General features: G+C 41.6%; 1 protein-coding gene across 6 annotated transcripts in view; it reads left to right on the top strand.

Annotated features, from left to right (window-relative positions):
- HNRNPD (heterogeneous nuclear ribonucleoprotein D) overlaps positions 1-11198 on the top strand; it is a 119507-nt gene extending 108309 nt beyond the window's left edge. For 2 of the 6 annotated variants that reach the window (XM_053703351.1, XM_053703349.1), the window contains exons 7-8: positions 9586-9679; positions 10811-11198. In XM_053703351.1, the coding sequence (XP_053559326.1) occupies positions 9586-9653 (68 nt within the window). In that variant the 3' untranslated portion in view covers positions 9654-9679; positions 10811-11198. Of the gene's footprint in view, positions 1-9585; positions 9680-10010; positions 10657-10810 lie in introns of those variants that run through there. The other 4 variants (XR_008400700.1, XM_053703352.1, XM_053703353.1 and 1 more) reach the window with 4 other exon arrangements.
- Positions 11199-20767: the final 9569 nt, after the last annotated feature.

The following is a 20767-nucleotide window of genomic DNA, read 5'->3' as shown; positions in this document are numbered from 1 at the left end:
GATCCAAAAGGGTCAGTACATGACCACAGTGGATTTAAAGGATGCTTACCTTCACATACCGATTCACAAAGATCATTACCGGTATCTAAGGTTTGCCTTCTTAGACAGGCATTACCAGTTTGTAGCTCTAACATTCGGATTGGCTACGGCTCCAAGAATCTTCACAAAGGTTCTGGGTGCCCTTCTGGCGGTACTAAGACCGCGAGGAATTTCGGTAGCTCCGTACCTAGACGACATTCTGATACAAGCTTCAAGCTTTCAAACTGCCAAGTCTCATACAGAGTTAGTTCTGGCATTTCTAAGGTCGCATGGATGGAAAGTGAACGAAAAGAAGAGTTCTCTCTTTCCTCTCACAAGAGTTCCATTCTTGGGGACTCTTATAGATTCTGTAGAAATGAAGATTTATCTGACAGAAGACAGATTAACAAAGCTTCTAAATGCATGCCGTGTCCTTCATTCCATTCAACTCCCGTCAGTAGCTCAATGCATGGAGGTGATCGGCTTAATGGTAGCAGCAATGGACATAGTACCCTTTGCACGTCTACATCTCAGACCGCTGCAATTGTGCATGCTGAGTCAGTGGAATGGGGATTACTCAGACTTGTCCCCTACTCTGAATCTGGATCAAGAGACCAGAAATTCTCTTCTATGGTGGCTTTCTCGGCCACATCTGTCCAGGGGGATGCCATTCAGCAGGCCGGACTGGACAATTGTAACAACAGACGCCAGCCTACTAGGTTGGGGCACTGTCTGGAATTCTCTGAAGGCTCAGGGACAATGGAATCAGGAGGAAAGTCTCCTGCCAATAAACATTCTGGAATTGAGAGCAGTTCTCAATGCCCTTCTGGCTTGGCCCCAGTTAAAAACTCGGGGGTTCATCAGGTTTCAGTCGGACAACATCACGACTGTAGCTTACATCAACCATCAAGGAGGGACAAGAAGCTCCCTAGCAATGATGGAAGTATCAAAGATAATTCGCTGGGCAGAGTATCACTCTTGCCACCTGTCAGCAATCCACATCCCGGGAGTGGAGAACTGGGAGGCGGATTTCTTGAGTCGCCAGACTTTTCATCCGGGGGAGTGGGAACTTCATCCGGAGGTCTTTGCCCAAATACTTCGACGTTGGGGCAAACCAGAGATAGATCTCATGGCGTCTCGCCAGAACGCCAAACTTCCTCGCTACGGGTCCAGATCCAGGGATCCGGGAGCGGTTCTGATAGATGCTTTGACAGCACCTTGGAACTTCGGGATGGCTTATGTGTTTCCACCCTTCCCGCTGCTTCCTCGATTGATTGCCAAAATCAAACAGGAGAGAGCATCAGTGATTCTAATAGCGCCTGCATGGCCACGCAGGACTTGGTATGCAGATCTAGTGGACATGTCATCCTGTCCGCCTTGGTCTCTACCTCTAAGACAGGACCTTCTGATACAGGGTCCATTCAAACATCAAAATCTAACTTCTCTGAAGCTGACTGCTTGGAAATTGAACGCTTGATTTTATCAAAACGTGGTTTTTCTGAGTCGGTTATTGATACCCTGATACAGGCTAGGAAGCCTGTTACCAGAAGGATTTACCATAAGATATGGCGTAAATACCTATACTGGTGCGAATCCAAAGGTTACTCCTGGAGTAAGGTTAGGATTCCTAGGATATTGTCCTTTCTACAAGAAGGTTTAGAAAAGGGTTTATCGGCTAGCTCATTAAAGGGACAGATCTCAGCTCTGTCCATCTTGTTACACAGGCGTCTGTCAGAAAATCCAGACGTCCAGGCCTTTTGTCAGGCTTTAGCTAGGATCAAGCCTGTGTTTAAAACTGTTGCTCCGCCATGGAGTTTAAACCTTGTTCTTAACGTTCTACAAGGAGTTCCGTTTGAACCCCTTCATTCCATTGATATAAAGTTGTTATCTTGGAAAGTGTTATTTTTAATGGCTATTTCTTCGGCTCGGAGAGTCTCTGAGTTATCAGCTTTACATTGTGATTCTCCTTATTTGATTTTTCATTCAGATAAGGTAGTTCTGCGTACAAAACCTGGGTTCTTACCTAAGGTAGTCACTAACAGGAACATCAATCAAGAGATCGTGGTGCCTTCCCTGTGCCCGAATCCTTCTTCAAAGAAGGAACGTCTTCTACACAATCTGGATGTAGTTCGTGCCCTCAAGTTCTACTTGCAGGCAACTAAGGATTTTCGACAAACGTCTTCCCTGTTTGTCGTGTACTCTGGTCAGAGGAGAGGTCATAAGGCTTCGGCTACCTCTCTCTCCTTCTGGCTTCGTAGCATAATTCGTTTAGCCTATGAGACTGCTGGACAGCAGCCTCCTGAAAGAATTACAGCTCATTCTACTAGAGCTGTGGCTTCCACTTGGGCCTTTAAGAATGAGGCCTCTGTTGAACAGATTTGCAAGGCTGCAACTTGGTCTTCGCTTCATACTTTTTCCAAATTTTACAAATTTGACACTTTTGCTTCTTCGGAGGCTATTTTTGGGAGAAAGGTTCTTCAGGCAGTGGTTCCTTCTGTATAATGAGCCTGCCTATCCCTCCCGTCATCCGTGTACTTTTGCTTTGGTATTGGTACCCAGAAGTAATGATGACCCGTGGACTGATCACACATAACAGAAGAAAACATAATTTATGCTTACCTGATAATTTCCTTTCTTCTGTTGTGTGATCAGTCCACGGCCCGCCCTGTTTTTTAAGGCAGGTAAATATCTTTTAAATTATACTCCAGTCACCACTTCACCCTTGGTTTCTCCTTTCTCGTTGATTCTTGGTCGAATGACTGGGAGTGACGTAGAGGGGAGGAGCTATATGCAGCTCTGCTGGGTGAATCCTCTTGCATTTCCTGTTGGGGAGGAGTTATATCCCAGAAGTAATGATGACCCGTGGACTGATCACACAACAGAAGAAAGGAATTTATCAGGTAAGCATAAATTATGTTTTTCACAATATCTTATGAATGCCGTTTTTCATTTCAGTATGGCACAAGACTCCGCCTATTGTGTGACGTCACCATGCTCCAAATGTTTCACCAATCACCGCTTGGCTTTTTCAAGGCCGTTGGTTGTTTGCTTTTGGACAGTCTCTTATTAATGCCTTGTGACCTCACTTGTTTTTATAAATAAATTGTTCATTTCTTCAAGATACGAGTCCACGGATTTCATTCTTGTGGTATATTAACCTCCTGCTAACAGGAAGTGGCAAAGAGCACCACAGCAGAGCTGTATATATAGCTCCTCCCTTCCCTCCACCCCCAGTCATTCTCTTTGCCTGTGTTAGTAATAGGAAGAGGTAAAGTGAGGTGTTGGTTTTAGATTCTTCAATCAAGAAGTTTTTTATTTTAAATGGTACCGGTGAGTACTATTTTCCTCAGGGAGATAGGGAATGAAGAAGATTTCTGCCCTGAGGTTGATGATCTTAGCAGATGTAACTAAGATCCATTTTGGTTCTCACAGAGCTTCTGAAGGTAATGCAAGAGAAATCTTCAGTGTGGAGACCGGTGTCATGCTACAAGCAGCATTGAGGTATGTTCAGTCTTTATTTCTGAGGAGACATGTTATATCAGAACTGGCTGACATTTTTCCCTGTAAGGGAAAGGGGTAAGCAGTAGACCTGTATGGCATAGGGTGTTACTGACATTACTAGTTAACCATATTGATTACAATGAGTATGTATTCAAGAGGGGCTTGACACTGGAGAAGGCATCTGTGACACTTTCTATGTTTATGTATGGCATACAGTGTGTGCGATAACATCAGGGGACCACATGGCTTATCAGTACCGCTTACCATGCGGTTAAGGAGACATTTTATTATGGCATAACGTTATTTGGGGTGAAAATGTTAGTAAAGTCCTCATGGCTAATTTAAATCGTTTCCCATGCGGTTATGGTCGGGCCTAATTCGCACGCTCAGACGCGCAGTTTCGCCTCACTAGAAGACAGCAGGCACTAGCCCCGGTGAGGCCTAAAAGTTGATTCACCGGATTGTTGTTGAATCCATTTTGTGTACCCAGGGGGCAGGTAGGCGCCGCAGCAGAGATGTGGCGAGGTGCAGGGGTGTTATCGTTGTTTAAAGTTTATTTTCTAGATAAAAAATACTTTTTTACAGGATGATTTAGTTTATTGCTCAACTAGCGCAATAATTTTTTGCAAAATTTAACTGTTTAGCATAAGATGTAAGTGCTAAAGATCGTGTTTTTGTGCAGACAGAAAAATTGTTGCGCTTTTATTTAAAGACGCAGTATTTTTTTTCCAAAATTTTCTTGCTACCACAATTAAAGTTAAGACGTCCATTGTGGCTAATGCTAGTCTGTTTAACATGTCTGAAAGTGAAGAAAATGCTTGTTCTATGTGTTTAGAGGCCAGTGTGGAACCCCCCTTACTTTGTGTACCTCTTGTACTGAAAGATACTTACAATGTAAAAATCATATTTTATGTAAAGAAAGTGTGCCTCAGTCTGAAGAGAATCAGGATATGCCATCTAATTCTCCCCAAGTGTCACAACCTTTAACGCCCACACAAGCGACGCCAAGTACCTCAAGTGCGTCTAATTCTTTTACTCTGCAGGATATGGCTGCAGTTATGTCAACTACCCTTACAGAGGTATTATCTAAGTTACCAGTGTTACAGGGTAAACGTAGTAGGACAGGAATTAATGTGAATACTGAGACCTATGATGCTTTGTTGGCTATTTCCGATGTACCCTCACAGGGCTCTGAGTTGGGGTCAGGGAATTGTTTTCTGAGGGAGAACTTTCAGACCCAGGAAGTATGTTACCTCAGATTCATACGTCATGTCCTTTAAGTTAAAGCTTAAGCTTGAACACCTCCGCCTGTTACTTCGGGAGGTTTTAGTGACTCTGTATGACTGTGTGACCCTATTGTAATACCACCAGAGAAATTGTGTAAAATGGACAAATATCTAGAGGTACCTACTTATACTGATGTTTTTCCGGTTCCTAAAAGAATTTCGGAAATTAAGAAGGAATGGGACAGACCGGGTATACCGTTCTCTCTTCCCCCTAATTTTAAGAAAATGTATCCTATATCAGACACCATTCGGGACTTTTGGCAGACTGTCCCTAAGGTGGAGGGAGCTATATCTACCCTGGCTAAGCGTACAACTATTCCTATTGAGGACAGTTGTGCTTTCGAAGATGGATAAGAAGTTAGAGGGTCAGAAATTATTTATTCGTCAGGGTTTCCTTTTACAACTAACAGCTTGCATTGTTCTGTTACTACTGCAGCAGCTTTTTGGTTTGATGCTCTAGAAGAGTCTCTGAAGGTTGAGACCCATTTAGAGGATATTTTGGATAGAATTAAGGCTCTCAAATTAGCCAATTCTTTTATTACAGATGCCGCCTTTCAAATTGCTAAATTGGCGGCGAAAAATGCAGGATTTGCCATTTTAGCGCGTAGAGCATTATGGTTAAAATCATGGTCTGCCAATGTGTCGTCTAAATCTTAGCTATTCCTTTCAAGGGTAGGACCCTATTCGGGCCTGAGTTGAAGGAAATCATTTCTGACATTACTGGAGGTAAAGGTCACACCCTATCTCAGAATAAGTCTGTTAAGATGAGGGGTAAACAAAATAATTTTCGTTCCTTTTGAAATTTTAAAGGAGTACCCTCTGCTTCCTCTTCCTCCACAAAGCAGGAAGGGAATTTTGCTCAGTCCAAGTCCGTCTGGAGACCCAACCAGGCTTGGGACAAGGGTAAACGACCCAAGATGCCCGCTGCTGCTACAAAGACAGCATGAAGGGGCGGCCCCCGATCCGGGACCGGATCTAGTAGGGGCAGACTTTTTTTTCTTTGCCCAGGCTTGGGCAAGAGATGTTCAGGACCCCTGGGCACTGGAAATCATGACCCACGGGTATCAACTGGAATTCAAGGATTTTCTCCCAAGAGGGAGATTTCTTCTTTCACGATTGTCTGTAGACCAGATAAAAAGAGAGGCGTTCTTACGTTGTGTAAAAGATCTCTCCACTATGGGAGTAATTCGTCCCGTTCCAAGACTAGAACAGGGACAGGGATTTTACTCAAATCTTTTCGTGGTTCCCAAAAAAGAGGGAACGTTCATACCTACTTTAGATCTCAAGAGTCTAAACATATTTCTCAGAGTTCCATCCTTCAAGATGGAGACCATCCGAACTATTTTACCAATGATCCAGGAGGGTCAATATATGACTACCGTGGATCTTAAAGATGCATACCTTCATATTCCTATTCACAAGGAACATCATCAGTATCTAAGGTTTGCCTTCCTGGACAAACATTTTCAGTTCGTGGCTCTTCCCTTCGGGTTGGCCACAGCACCCACGATCTTCACAAAGGTTCTAGGGTCCCTTCTGGCGGTTCTCAGACCGCGGGGCAGAGCAGTGGCGCCTTATCTGGATGATATTTTGATTCAGGCGTAGACTTATCTGACGAAATCTCATACAGACACAGTGTTGTCCTTTCTGAGAACTCACGGATGGAAGGTGAACCTAGAAATGAGTTCACTAGTTCCACGGACAAGGGTTCCCTTCTTGGGAACTCTGATAGACTCTGTAGACATGAAAATATTTCTGACGGAGATCAGAAAATAAAAAATTCTAAGTACTTGCCGAGCCCTTCAGTCCAATCCTTGGCCATCAGTGGCTCAGTGTATGGAGGTGTAATTTTAATTAATGGTAGCGGCAATGGACATCATTCAGTTTGCTCGTTTTCATCTCAGACCGCTGCAGCTGTGCATGCTCGGACAGTGGAATGGTGAGTATGCAAATTTATCTCCTCCGATAAATCTGGATCAAGAGACCAGAGACTCTCTTCTTTGGTGGTTGTCGCCGGATAATCTGTCCCAGGGGACGTGTTTCTGCAGACCCTCATGGGTGATGGTGACAACGGATGCCAGCCTACTGGGCTGGAGTGCAGTCTGGAATTCCCTGAAGGCTCAGGGTGTATGGACTCAGGTGGAGTCTCTACTTCCAATGAATATTCTGGAATTGAGAGCAATATTCAATGCGCTTCAGGCATGGCCTCAGTTGGCTTCGGCCAAATTCATCAGATTCCAGTCGGACAATATCACGACTGTGGCTTATATCAATCATCAGGGGGGAACAAGGAGTTCATTGGCGATGATAGATGTATCCAAGATAATTCGATGGTCGGAGGCCCACTCTTGTTATCTGTCGGCAATCTACATCCCAGGAGTAGAGAACTGGGAAGCAGATTTTCTAAGTCGACAGACTTTTCATCCGGGGGAGTGGGAACTCCACCTGGAGGGGTTTGCCTCTCTGATTCTCCGATGGGGCAGACAGGAATTGGATCTGATGGCATCTCGACAGAATGCCAAGCTTCCAAGATACAGATCCAGGTCGAGGGATCCTCAGGCCGAACTGATAGATGCCTTGGCAGTGCCTTGGTCATTCAGCCTAGCTTATGTGTTTCCACAGTTTCCTCTCCTTCCACGTGTGATTGCTCGGATCAAACAGGAGAGAGCTTCAGTAATCCCGATCGTGCCTGCGTGGCCACTCAGGACTTGGTATCCTGATCTAGTGGACATGTCCTCTCTGCCACCGTGGAAACTTCCATTGAGACAGGACCTTCTCATTCAAGGTACTTTCTAACACCCAAATCTAAATTCTCTGCAGCTGACTGCTTGGAGATTGAACGCTTGATTTTTTTTTCTAAGCGGGGATTCTCAGATTCGGTCATTGATACTTTGATACAGGCACGTAAACCTGTCACTAGAAAGATCTATCATAAGATATGGCATAAATATCTTTTTTTTTTTAGTGTGAATCCAAGGGCTACTCATGGAGTAAAGTTAGGATTCCCAGGATTCTGTCTTTTCTCCAAGAAGGATTGGAGAAAGGGTTATCAGCGAGTTTCTTAAAGGGGCAGATTTCTGCTTTGTCAATTTTGCTACACAAACGTTTGGCAGATGTTCCAGATTTTCAGTCTTTTTGTCAGGCTCTAACCAGAATTAATCCTGAATTTAGACCAATTGCTCCGCCCTAGAGTTTGAATTTAGTTCTTAATGTTCTTCAAGGGGTTCCATAGATATTGAGCTGTTATCTTGGAAAGTTTATTTGTTTTTGGTTGCTATTTCTTCTGCTTGTAGAGTTTCTGAGCTTTCAGCATTACAATGTGATTCACCTATCACCTTATCTTCCATTCTGATAAGGTGGTTTTACGTACCAAACCTGGTTTCCTCCCTAAGGTTGTTTCTAATAAGAATATTAATCAGGAAATTGTTATTCCTTCATTATGTCCTAATCCTTCTAAGAAGGAGCACAAGTTGCATAACCTAGATGTGGTCCGTGCCTTGAAGTTTTACTTGCAGGCGACTAAGGATTTCAGTCAATCATCTTCATTATTCATTGTTTATTCTGGAAAGCGTAGGGGTCAGAAAGCTACGGCTACTTCTCTTTCTTTTTGGCTGAAGAGTATCATCCGCCTGGCATATGAGACCGCTGGACAGCAGCCTCCTGAAAGAATTACGGCTCATTCTACTAGGGCTGTGGTTTCCACATGGGCTTTTAAAAACGATGCTTCTGTTGAACAGATTTGCAAGGCTGTGACTTGGTCGTCTCTTCATACTTTTTCCAAATTTGATACTTTTGCTTCTTCTGAGGCTGTTTTTGGGAGAAAGGTTCTTCAAGCAGTGGTGCCTTCCGTTTAGGTCTCTGTCTTGTCCCTCCCGTTTCATCCGTGTCCTGTAGCTTTGGTAAGTAAGGATGAAATCCGTGGACTCGTCGTATCTTGTACAATAAAAGTAAATTTATGCTTACCTGATTAATTTCTTCTACGATACGACGAGTCCACGGCCCTCCCTGTCTTTTTTTTTTTCAGACAGATTTAGATTATATTATGCTTTTTATAAACTTCAGTCACCTCTGCACCTTTTATCTTTTCCTTTCTCTTCCTAAACATTCGGCCGAATGACTGGGGGTGGAGGGAAGGGAGGAGCTATATATACAGTTCTGCTGTGGTGCTCTTTGCCACTTCCTGTTAGCAGGAGGTTAATATCCCACAAGTAAGGATGAAATCTGTGGACTAGTCGTATCGTAGAAGAAATTAATTTAGCAGGTAAGCATAAATTTACTTTTTTTTTTTTATCCACTTCTGAGTCCTTCCATTCAGCTTTAACCCTTTTGGGACTTCAATCTTTACCTTCGTCTCCTACTTGGTGTCTTCCTGTGCCTGAAAATCTAGAGCTTGATTTTTCTAGGGAGGTCTGAGGACAGGTTGTCATAAAGCCCCAAATTTTTCATTCATGATTCAGATAAACAATTTTACAAATGAATGTTTTTAGATTTAGGACTATTTATCTAGCTTTTCAGGGTTCTAAATGTGAAGGAGAGACATGTTGCAATATAAATCCCCCCAAAAAGCCCCCAAAGATTGTGATTTCTCTCCATGCCAGCAAGTTTTTGATCGTCATGCCTTAAGTCCTGTATGCAGCTCATATACACTGAAATTGAATTTACGTTTGTAAAGATTCTGATATGTATGTATTTTCTTTTTCAACCTCTTCGAGCTTTAATACACTACTAGACTTGTTCTTCTCTAGTCTTTGCTATCAAACAGATATTTTTCATTTTTTAGATCAGCAGAGTGGTTATGGGAAAACAGCCAGACGAGGTGGTCATCAAAATAGTTACAAACCATACTAAATTATTTTACATCGTGTCATAAAAAGGTAGGTTGTTTTTCTTTGCTTTAATAGTTATGCATTTTTATTAAATTTAATTGTAAGATAAATTATCTATTTAATATATTTTAACATTTAATGGCTTTAAAATTTTACAGCACCCAGAAGTGCTTACTGTAACTTAATATAGAGACTTTGAAGATACGAACACGTGCTTTTTTAAGCCTTTTTTTATATATATTTTTTACCTTTTGCCCTATAATTAACAAATCAGTAAAGTTAACAGGTAACGTACTGCTAATGGGTACAAAATAAGGAATTGCAGCAAAACAAGTATTGCCTACTAACTCTGACATTATACCTTGTTTGTACCCGCCAGCGGGGAATTCATTGCAGGCCCTGTGTCGCGCTGACTTCACGATTCTCACAGGCCCGCTCAATGCGGACAGGGTACGAGATGCTCACGCTCTCGAATGCTGCCGTTTGGTATGGTCTTTTCCAACATCCTGTATCAGCATTATAAAATGGATACTCCCAAGATATGCTTTCACTTATCCCTTACTTTTAAAAGAAACAGAGAAAGTACTTGTAATTTTAATAATTTTTTACAGGCCCCGTAATCAGTAGATACGTGATCTTTACTGGATAATTTTTAACTATGTGTTCTTCTAAGGATACAGCTTGTCTCTGGATTTACATATTATTTTTCATTTTTCTCCATATTTTATTCTAATTTTAATTCTTGCTTTTCCCATTTATAAATTATTATATTATAGCTATATTTCCTATTCATTCTTGGGCTGAATTTACTGCTGTGTTTGAAATACAGGTTGATATATGGGTGAATTTTAACTGTTTATGACTGGCACGTGAAATTTTATAACTTAGGGTTAGACTTTTATTTTATACAAATATATTTATAATAATTTTATATAAATACAAAATATTATAAATACTTTATAGTGCATAACACCTCCTGAGCTGTGAAGAAATATATTCATTTCCTCTAATAAAAAAAAATACAATGTTATTACTGTAAAAGAGGATTTCACAGCATATTGCTTATTTGTAATGTATTGAGACTAAATTTTGCGTATGATATATTTAAAAGGGGATTTAAAAAACAGTGGCGTGTACATTTTCAAGATATTTAACTATTTTCTTTCTTTTTTTTTGTAGGTGGACAAGCAGTATTTTCTGAGTCGAAGATTCATTTGAGGTGGCTCATTCTGCATGCTTAAAGCAATGCGAATCAAATACACGTGTATTTTTTTTAATTTTTTTTTATTAATACTTTTTTTTTTAAAAAACATTTCCTTTAATTTTTTTCTTCCCATCTTTTTTTTCTATGAAACCCTGCAGAAGGGAAATAGCCTTTCTAATGTTTATTTCTAGAATTCATCTAGTTGTCTGATTTCATACTAGCTTTGCTTGTTAAAAATTGTGTTCACCTTATTTCACCAGCATGAAAGCTGAAATCTTGTGTTAAGAGTCTGTATGCCTGCGTCATGATGTAGTTTTCTCCCTTGTTTCATAATAAACCTTCCTTTTATTTTTTTTAATTAAAGTTTGTCATTTCTTTTATTAATGTATGGCTTAACTAGTAAAAGAAACTGGATAATTATGTTTGGGCATAGGGTCCATCTCCTTTTTAAACCTTAAGATATTGTGCATGTATACATACCTGGACTGTTTGCTAAAAAGTTAATATAGCATAGACATAGATGCAAGTCTATATTTTGTTTTGTTTCACAAATGTGGGATATGGTTGCAGTCAGCTGGCACCTGATTATTATTTATTAGTGCTAAGGGGCAGTGCACAACTATTTGGATTTGCAGAGATATTTGTGTGTTGTGCCTTAACACTAATAAGGTGACAAAAATAACTGAATGCCCATATTCACCATTCGTTTGTGAAACAAATGCCAATAACCAATGAATGCACCAGCCCAATATTTAGTATGTGGCCGAATTTATTTTTTGAAGTCCATAAAGAAAATAGACTATATGGCCTTAGTTTGTTACATGAGCATTTTTAAATTCAGGATAAAATTAATGGGCTCTCTTAGTGTCCTGGGTTTGTTTGCAATGTTTCATGCTTGCAGTGTTTAGTTGGTTGTGTTTATCTCTAGAAATAAAGTAATGTAACTGAGAAAAGCAAATGCAAAATAATGTGATCTAAATATAAGAAAAAGGATTTGTGATATAAATTCCAAAACTTTAAAATGATATCCACATAAAGTCCTTAAAACCTTTCTCTTATTTCGTTATACAGCACTTCAAAAGAAAAGTGCTTATATAATATGAGTCTGTCGGGTAAAAACCCATCCGGTTATGCTCCCAAGAGCTTTAAATCACATGCTAAAGTGTTGTAAACTAACTCCATCATTTTAAAACCAGTGTTATGATTAAGGAACACTAGTCGCCCACAACATTCTGGATTCTTATTTTCAATAAAAAAGGTTTAATATCCTAAAATTCTTAAAGTGAAGGTAAATTTTGATGCTAAAGTGCCCGGTTTTTAAAAATTCGATTAAAAACAGGAGCACTTTAATTCATCAAAATTTACATTTCTTTTACAAGATATGACAAGTCCACGGATTTCATCCTTGCTTATGGGATTATGCCTCCTGTTTAGCAGGAAGTGGCAAAGAGCACCACAGCAGAGCTGTATATATAGCTCCTCCCACTCCAATCATTCTCTTTGCCTGTGGTAGTGATAGGAAGAGGTAAAGTGAGGTTTTAGTTTAGATTCTTCAATCAAGAAGTTTTTTTATTTTAAAATGGTGCCAGTGAGTACTATTTTTCTCAGGGAGAAATCGTCGGTCTATAACTTCCCAAGAGGAGTGTAGACATCTTATTTTCTGCCCTGATGTTGATGATCTAAGCAAATGTTATCTAAGATCCTACTGGTTCCCACAGAGCAGTTGAAGGTAGTGTAAAGAAACTTCTTCAGTGTGGAGAACTGTCATGCTACAAGCAGCATTGCTGTATGTTCAGTCATTTGTTTCTGGGGAGACTTGATACATCAGAAAAGTCTGACATTATTCCCTAACTGGGGAGGGGTAATCGGTATGCACTACAGGAAAGATGGTGTACCTGGAATTCCCTTTTATTTTGCTTATTTAAGAATGTGCTTGGTGTTTTCACTTTAAATATACTGTGTAGGCTGACTCTGGGAGATGCGGTTTGCCTGGCTGATGTTGTTATGGCTTCAGGACTGGCCTGACAGAGATCGATAGCTGTTGCACTTGTATTATGTAAAGTGCGTGTACAAGAGGGGCACATGGCGTTTTTGAGTATAAAATTGGAAGACTGACATGTTTTGTCGTCCCATGCGGGTCACAGTATGGCTCGAGTTACGCCCATGGTGGGCGGGGCCTATTTTCGCGCGCTCAGCAGCGCAGTGTTCGTCCGGATCGGTAGCATCCTGAGGCTCCGGTGAGGCCTAAGTCAGTATTGCACTTGTTACAGAGAGTTGAAAGCGCTTCTTCTGGTGGATCAGTGCAATCCGTGGACAGGTAGGTGCCGCAGCAGAGCTGTAGCGAGGTGCAGGGGCCTGAAGTGTGTTAAAGATTGAATTAAAGTTGACAAACATTGATATATAACTTTTCCAAGAACAGAGCAATATTGTTAAGTTAATTTGGGCACATAAGGGCACTTTTTAGTGTTGAGAAAGTTGTTTTGACTGATTGCAGAAAAATTGTTGCGCTTTTATTTAAAGGCGCAGTACACTTTTTCTAGTTCAAATTTTTGGCTATGTAATTTGACTTCAGAGCTCAATATATCAAGTAAAGAATGACTATTATTGCTAGTCTGTTTAACATGTCTGAACTTGAGGAAACTACTTGTTCTATGTGTTTAGATGCCATTGTGGAACCCCCTCTTATATTTTGTCCCTCATGTACTGAAAGGGCCTTACAATGTAAAGAGCAGATTTTCTTTAAGGAAAGTGTGCCTACGGATGATTCTCAAACACCTGGCCCAATAGACATATTCCCATTTATAGCATCAATCATTAACCCCTTACACTCCTACTGAGAAGAAAATCACCAAGTTAAAAACAGATGCAGCAAGTTGCTAAATATACTAGATAATTAAATCTAAATCACCCGTCATATAAATCACATCTATTAGATGACCAAGCTTAAATAAAGCAATCAACAACTATATAGAATACTAAAGCCTTAACTAAAAGGAAGTAAATCAAATTCCCTATTTGAGTCCCTTAGGGTGCATTGTATCCAATTAACAGATCCATCTGGCCTCTCTATATAGGAGAGCTTTAATTCTATCATCCCCCCTGATGTGTATGGGGGCTTGGTCAATTACCATAAACCTAAACTGGTTAATCTGGTGGCCTTTTTCAATTAAATGAGCTGGTACTGGGAGGTTTGCTGTTTTCTCATTCCTGATGCTGGATTTGTGGCCTTGTTCTGTTTTTGACCCCTCCCCATTACTCTGTGATTGGTCACCTTCATGCATAAATGTTTTATTTGCTTCAGTGTATGTTAGCTTGATAAAGGGGCAGAAGGCCCAAAACATTGTTCTACTTAATAAAAGCACTGTTGCTTATTTGAGTGCCACCTGTGTGTTCTTTTTGTACTGTATTTACCAGGACGCTGGAAAGGGAGGTCCTCCAGGTGGGCACCACACTTCATTGGATATTTATTATATAATTACACTGAACATTTGGTAGTGTGTGCTGGTCCTACTTTCTCTACATAAGGATGATTCTCAGTCTGATGAGAATCCAGGGTATGCCGCTACTTTCTCCCCAAGCGTCACAACCTATAACGCCCACCCAAACGACGCCGGGTTCTTCAACCGTGTCTACTTCATTTACTCTGCAGGATATGGCTGCAGTTATGTCATCGACCCTTAGAGGTTTTATCTAAGTTGCCAGTGTTACAGGGCAAACGCAGCAGGACAGAAATCAATGTGAATACTGCGACCTCTGATGCTTTGTTGGATATCTCCGATGTACCCTCGCAGGGATCTGAATTGGGGGTCAGGGAACTTCTGTCTGAGGGGGAACTTTCCGATTCGGGAAGTGTGTTACCTCAGACGGATTCAGACGTCCTGTCCTTTAGATTTAAGCTTGAACACCTCCGCCTGTTACTTCTGGAGGTTTTAGCGAGACTGGATGACTGTGACTCTATTTTGGTACCACCAGAGAAATTGTGTAAGATGGACAAATACTTAGAGGTTCCTGCTTACTCTGATGTTTTTCCGGTTCCTAAGAGAAACTCGGAAATTGTTACGCGGGAATGGGAAAGACCGGGTATCCCGTTCTCACCTCCTAATTTTAAGAAAATGTATCCCATATCTGACACTGTTTGGGACCCTTGCCAAACAGTCCCTAAGGTGGAGGGAGCTATATCTACCCTGGCTAAGCGTATAACTATTCCTATTGAGGACAGTTGTGCTTTCACAGACCCTATGGATAAGAAATTGGAGGGTCTTGTAAAAAAAATGTATTCATCAGGGTTTCCTTTTACAACCAACCGCCTGCATTGTACCAGTTACCACTGCGGCGGCCTTCTGGTTTGACGCCTTAGAAGAGTCTCTTAAGACTGAGACTCCTTTAGAGGACATTTTAGATAGAATTAAGGCTCTTAAGCTGGCTAATTCTTTTATTACGGATGCCGCCTTTCAGATTGCCAAATTGGCGGCTAAGAATGCCGGATTTGCCATTTTAGTGCTTAGAGCATTATGGTTAAAATCTTGGTCTGCTGATGTGTCATCTAAGTCAAAGCTTTTGGCTATTCCGTTCAAAGGAAAAACCCTATTCTGGCCTGACTTGAAAGAAATCATTTCTGACATTACGGGAGGTAAGGGTCATCTCCTACCTCAGGATAGAACAAGTAAACTAAGGGGTAAACAAAATAATTTTCGTTCCTTTCGGAACTTCAAAGGAGTCCCCTCTTCTTCCGCTAAACAAGAAAGGAATTTTCCTCAGGCCAAGTTTGTCTGGAGACCCAACCAGGCTTGGAACAAGGGTAAACAACCCAAGAAGCCTGCTGCTGCTACCAAGACAGCATGAAGGGGTGGCCCCCGATCCACGACCGGATCTAATAGGGGGCAGACTTTCTCTCTCTTTGCCCAGGCTTGGGTAAGAGATGTTCAGGACCCCTGGACACTGGAAATCGCGTCCCAATTGTATCAACTGGAATTCAAAAATTCTCTCCCAAGGGGGAGGTTTCTTCTTTCACGATTGTCTTTAGACCAGATAAAAAGAGAGGCGTTCTTACGTTGTGTAAAAGACCTCTCTACTATGGGAGTAATTCGTCCTGTTCCAATACTGGAACAGGGGCAGGGGTTTTACTCAAATCTTTTTGTGGTCCCCAGAAAGAGGGCACGCTTCGACCTATTTTAGATCTAAAAAGTCTAAACAAGTTTCTCAGAGTCCCATTATTCAAGATGGAGACTATTCGAACAATTCTGCCATTGATCCAGGAGGGTCAATATATGACTACCGTGGACTTGAAGGATGCATATCTTCATATTCCTATCCACAAGGATCATCACCAGTTCCTAAGGTTTGCCTTCCTGGACAAACATTTTCAGTTTGTGGCTCTTCCCTTTGGGTTGGCCACAGCATCCAGGATCTTCACGAAGGTTCTAGGGTCCCTTCTGGCGTTTCTCAGGCAGCGGGGCATTGCAGTGGCGCCTTATCTGGACAGTATTCTGATCCAGGCGTCTTGCCATCTGACAAAATCTCATACAGACATGGTTCTGTCCTTTCTGAGGACTCACGGGTGGAAGGTGAATCTAGAAAAGAGTTCACTAATTCCACAGACAAGGGTTCCTTTCCTGGAAACTCTAATAGATTCTATATCCATGAAAAATTTCCTGACAGAGGTCAGAAAGTCAAAGATTCTGAATACATGCCGAGCCCTTCAGTCCAATCCTCGACCATCAGTGGCTCAGTGCATGGAGGTGATTGGATTGATGGTGGCGGCAATAGACATTCCGTTTGCTCGATTTCATCTCGGACAGCTACAACTGTGCATGCTCGGACAGTGGAATGGAGATTATGCAAATTTGTCTCCTCGGATAAGTCTGGATCAGGAGACAAGAGACTCTCTTCTTTGGTGGTTGTCACCGGATCATCTGTCCCAAGGGACGTGCTTCCGCAGACCCTCTTTGGTGATGGTGACAACGGACGCCAGCCTACTAGGCTGGGGTGCGGTCTGGCCTTCCCTGAAGGCTCAAGGGTTGTGGACTCGATCTGAGTCTCTACTTCCAATCAATATTCAGGAATTGAGAACAATATTCAATGCTCTTCAGGCTTGGCCTCAGTTGGCTTCGGCCAAATTCATCTGATTTCAATCGGACAACATCACGACTGTAGCTTACATCAATCATCAGGGAGGAACGAGGAGTTCCTTAGCAATGACAGAAGTATCCAAGATAATTTGGTGGGCGGAGGCTCACTCTTATCTGTCAGCAATCTACATCCCAGGAGTGGACAACTGGGAAGCGGACTTTTTAAGCAGTCAGACGTTTCATCCGGGGGAGTGGGAACTCCATCCGGAGGTCTTTGCCACCCTAATTCTCAGATGGGGCAGACCGGAATTGGATCTGATGGCGTCTCGTCAGAATGCCAAGATACGGATCCAGGTCAAGGGATCCTCAGGCCGAACTGATAGATGCCTTGGCAGTGCCTTGGTCGTTCAACCTAGCTTATGTGTTTCCACAGTTTGCTCTCCTTCCCTGGGTTATTGCACGGATCAAACAGGAGAGGGCTTCGGTAATTCTAATCGCGCCTGCGTGGCTTCACAGGACTTGGTATGCCGATCTGGTGGACATGTCCTCTCTGCCGCCGTGGAAGCTTGAGGCAGGACCTTCTCATTCAGGGACCCTTCCATCATCCGAATTTAATTTATCTGCAGCTGACTGCTTGGAGATTGAACGCTTGATTTTATCGGTGATTTGATATTGATTTTAAGCGGGGGTTCTCTGATTCGGTCGTTGATACTTTGATTCAGGCACGTAAGCCTGTCACTAGAAAGATCTACCATAAGATATGGCGTAAATATCTTTATTGGTGCGAATCCAAGGGCTACTCATGGAGTAGAGTTAGTATTCCCAGGATGTTATCCTTTCTCCAAGAAGGATTGGAGAAAGTGTTGTCAGCAAGTTCCTTAAAGGGACAAATTTCTGCTTTGTCGTTTTTACTACACAAGTGTTTGGCAGATATTTCAGACGTTCAGTCTTTTTGTCAGGCTCTGACTAAAATCAAACCTGTGTTTAGACCAATTGCTCCGCCCTGGAGTTTGAATTTAGTTCTTAATGTTCTTCAAGGGGTTACGTTTGAACCCATGCATTCCATAGATATTAAGTTGTTATTTTGGAAGGTTTTATTTTTGGTTGCTATTTCTTCTGCTGGTAGAGTTTCCGAGCTTTCAACGTTACAATGTGACTCTCCTCTTATTTTTCATTCTGATAAGGTGGTTTTACGTACCAAACCTGGTTTTCTTCCTAAGGTTGTTTCTAATAAGAATATTAATCAGGAAATTGTTGTTCCTTCATTGTGTCCTAATCCTTCTTCTAAGAAGGAGCGTTTGTTGCATAACTTGGACGTGGTCCGTGCCCTGAAGTTTTACTTGCAGGCAACTAAAGATTTTAGTCAATCATCTTCATTTGTTTTTTCTGGAAAGCGTAGGGATCAGAAAGCTATGGCTATCTCTCTTTTTGGCTGAAGAGTATCATCCGTCTGGCATATGAGACTGCTGGACAGCAGCCTCCTGAAAAAATTACGGCTCATTCCACTAGGGCTGTGGCTTCCTCATGGGCATTTAAAAACAATGCTTCTGTTGAACAGATTTGCAAGGCTGCAACTTGGTCGTCTCTTCACACTTTTTCCAAATTTGACACTTTTGCTTCATCTGAGGCTGGTTTTGGGAGAAAGGTTATTCAAGCAGTGGTGCCTTCCGTTTGGGTTCCTGTCTTGGCCCTCCCTTTCATCCGTGTCCTATAGCTTTGGTATTGTATCCCATAAGTAAGGATGAAATCCGTGGACTCATCATATCTTGTAAAAGAAAAGGAAATTTATGCTTACCTGATGATAAAAAAAATTCTTTTAAGATATGACGAGTCCACGGCCCACCCTGTCCTTTCCAAGACAGGTAATTATTTTTGTTAAACTTCAGTCACCTCTGCACCTTTGGCTTTTCCTTTCTCTTCCTAACTTTGATCGAATGACTGGAGTGGGAGGGAAGGGAGGAGCTATATATACAGCTCTGCTGTGGTGCTCTTTGCCACTTCCTGCTAAACAGGAGGCGTAATCCCATAAGTAAGGATGAAAACGGTGGACTCGTCATATCGTAAAAGAAATAAATTTATCAGGTAAGCATAAATTTCCTTTTCACTCCTGTTGTGAACAAAAACTTACCTTTTAAACTTGACAGCAGCTCCAGCTTCCTCCAGTCGTTGCAAGCCATTTGTGATGTCAGAAATGATGGATAGGTCATCCTTCAATCACGGCTTCCCCCGGGGGAAATCAGTGTCTGATTAAACGCTGTGATTGGAGGAAGCCCGATTCCTCATTTTAGACCCAGGAAGAGGCTTTGCGATAGGTGGAGGAAGCTGGAGCTGCTGTCAAGATTAAAAGGTAAGTTCCCCCCCCCCCCCCCCCCCACACCACCCCACAGCAGGAGTGAAATGTAAATTTTGATGAATTAAAGTGCAATCACAAATGCATATACGTATATTCTGTGAAGTTTTGCACATGCTCGGTAGGAACTGATGAGATTCAAAGTTTAAATATAAAGACTGCACAAATTTTGTTTATGGAAGTAAATTGGAAAGATTTTTAAAATTGCATGTTCTATCTCAATCATGAAAGTTTTTCTTTTTTTTTCTTTCCATTTTGACTTGTGTCCTTTTAAGAACAAAACCACTCTTGTTTATGCACAGAAGTATGCCCCAATCTGTATATATATATATGATATATATATGATCCTCATATTGTCTAAATCGCAATCCTGTGCTCTGTGATTCGTATACATCCAAGATACAGTTTGCTGTAATATAGTTTTTGCAAGAATACTTCTCTGGTGTTATATATTCCATTTGTGTACTTATTTCTTTCTAATGACACGGTGAGTCCACGGATCATCAATTACTGTTGGGAATATCACTCCTGACCAGCAGGAGGAGGCAAAGAGCACCACAGCAAAGCTCTTAAAGTATCACTATCCTTCCCACAACCCCCAGACATTCTCTTTGCCTTCAGTACTTCAAGGAAGAGGTGAGGTTTTTGGTGTCTGAAGAAGATTCAATTTTTTTCACTTCAATCAAGATTTTATTATTTTTAAAGTCAGAGTAGGTTTGCTCTGATCTTTCCTTTCAAGTTTGGGTATAGCCGTACTCCACGTTAGTCTCTTCAGTAGGGCAGTGGTGACTTTAAAGCAGTTAGGAACTTGTAAGGTGGGCATTGCTGCATTTTTCTAATATTGTTGCTGCCCATGGCATAGAAAGCCTGAGTAGGTTTACTTTGTCTTTCTTTTCTGTACAGATCTCTGCGAGGAGTAGCATCCTCTCATATCAGGCAGACTGTCCTCCTGTTTGGAGGCTAGACTGCAGGTAAGTGCCTTTTCATCTTCAGGGTGGGGAACTGGCACTAAAAGGGTTAAGCCTTCTCTGCTAAATTATGTGGGACAAACATCCCTTATAGGGATATTTTAGGCAGGACACAGGCACTTTATGGTGTCAGGAGACTAGGGTTTAATATGGAATCCCCTGATTATCTGGGTTTATGTGTATGTTTAGAGGCTCCTAGGGGTTAATGTCACCTCTATATACTATTTTTATCTGATGTTTGGAACTTGTATTTTTAGCTCTAAGAAGGTTAGCTTCTCAGTATCGAGACCTTTTGTGTAGTGACTCTGTTTAAGACGCAATGAGTCCATGGATCATCTTAATTACTAATGGGATATTCACCTCCTGGTCAGCAGGAGGAGGCAAAGAGCACCACAGCAGAGCTGTTAAATAGCTCCTCCCTTCCCTCCCACCCCAGTCATTCTCTTTGCCTATGTTAGTGATAGGAAGAGGTAAAGTGAGGTGTTAGAAAAGATTCTTCAATCAAGAGTTTATTATTTTTTTAAGTGTTACAAGATTGTGCTGCTT

This window comes from Bombina bombina, chromosome 2, assembly GCF_027579735.1.
Source record: "Bombina bombina isolate aBomBom1 chromosome 2, aBomBom1.pri, whole genome shotgun sequence".
Taxonomy (NCBI): Eukaryota; Metazoa; Chordata; class Amphibia; order Anura; family Bombinatoridae; genus Bombina; species Bombina bombina.
Note: the sequence above shows the minus strand (reverse complement) of the source record. Positions and strands in the feature narration are given on the sequence as shown.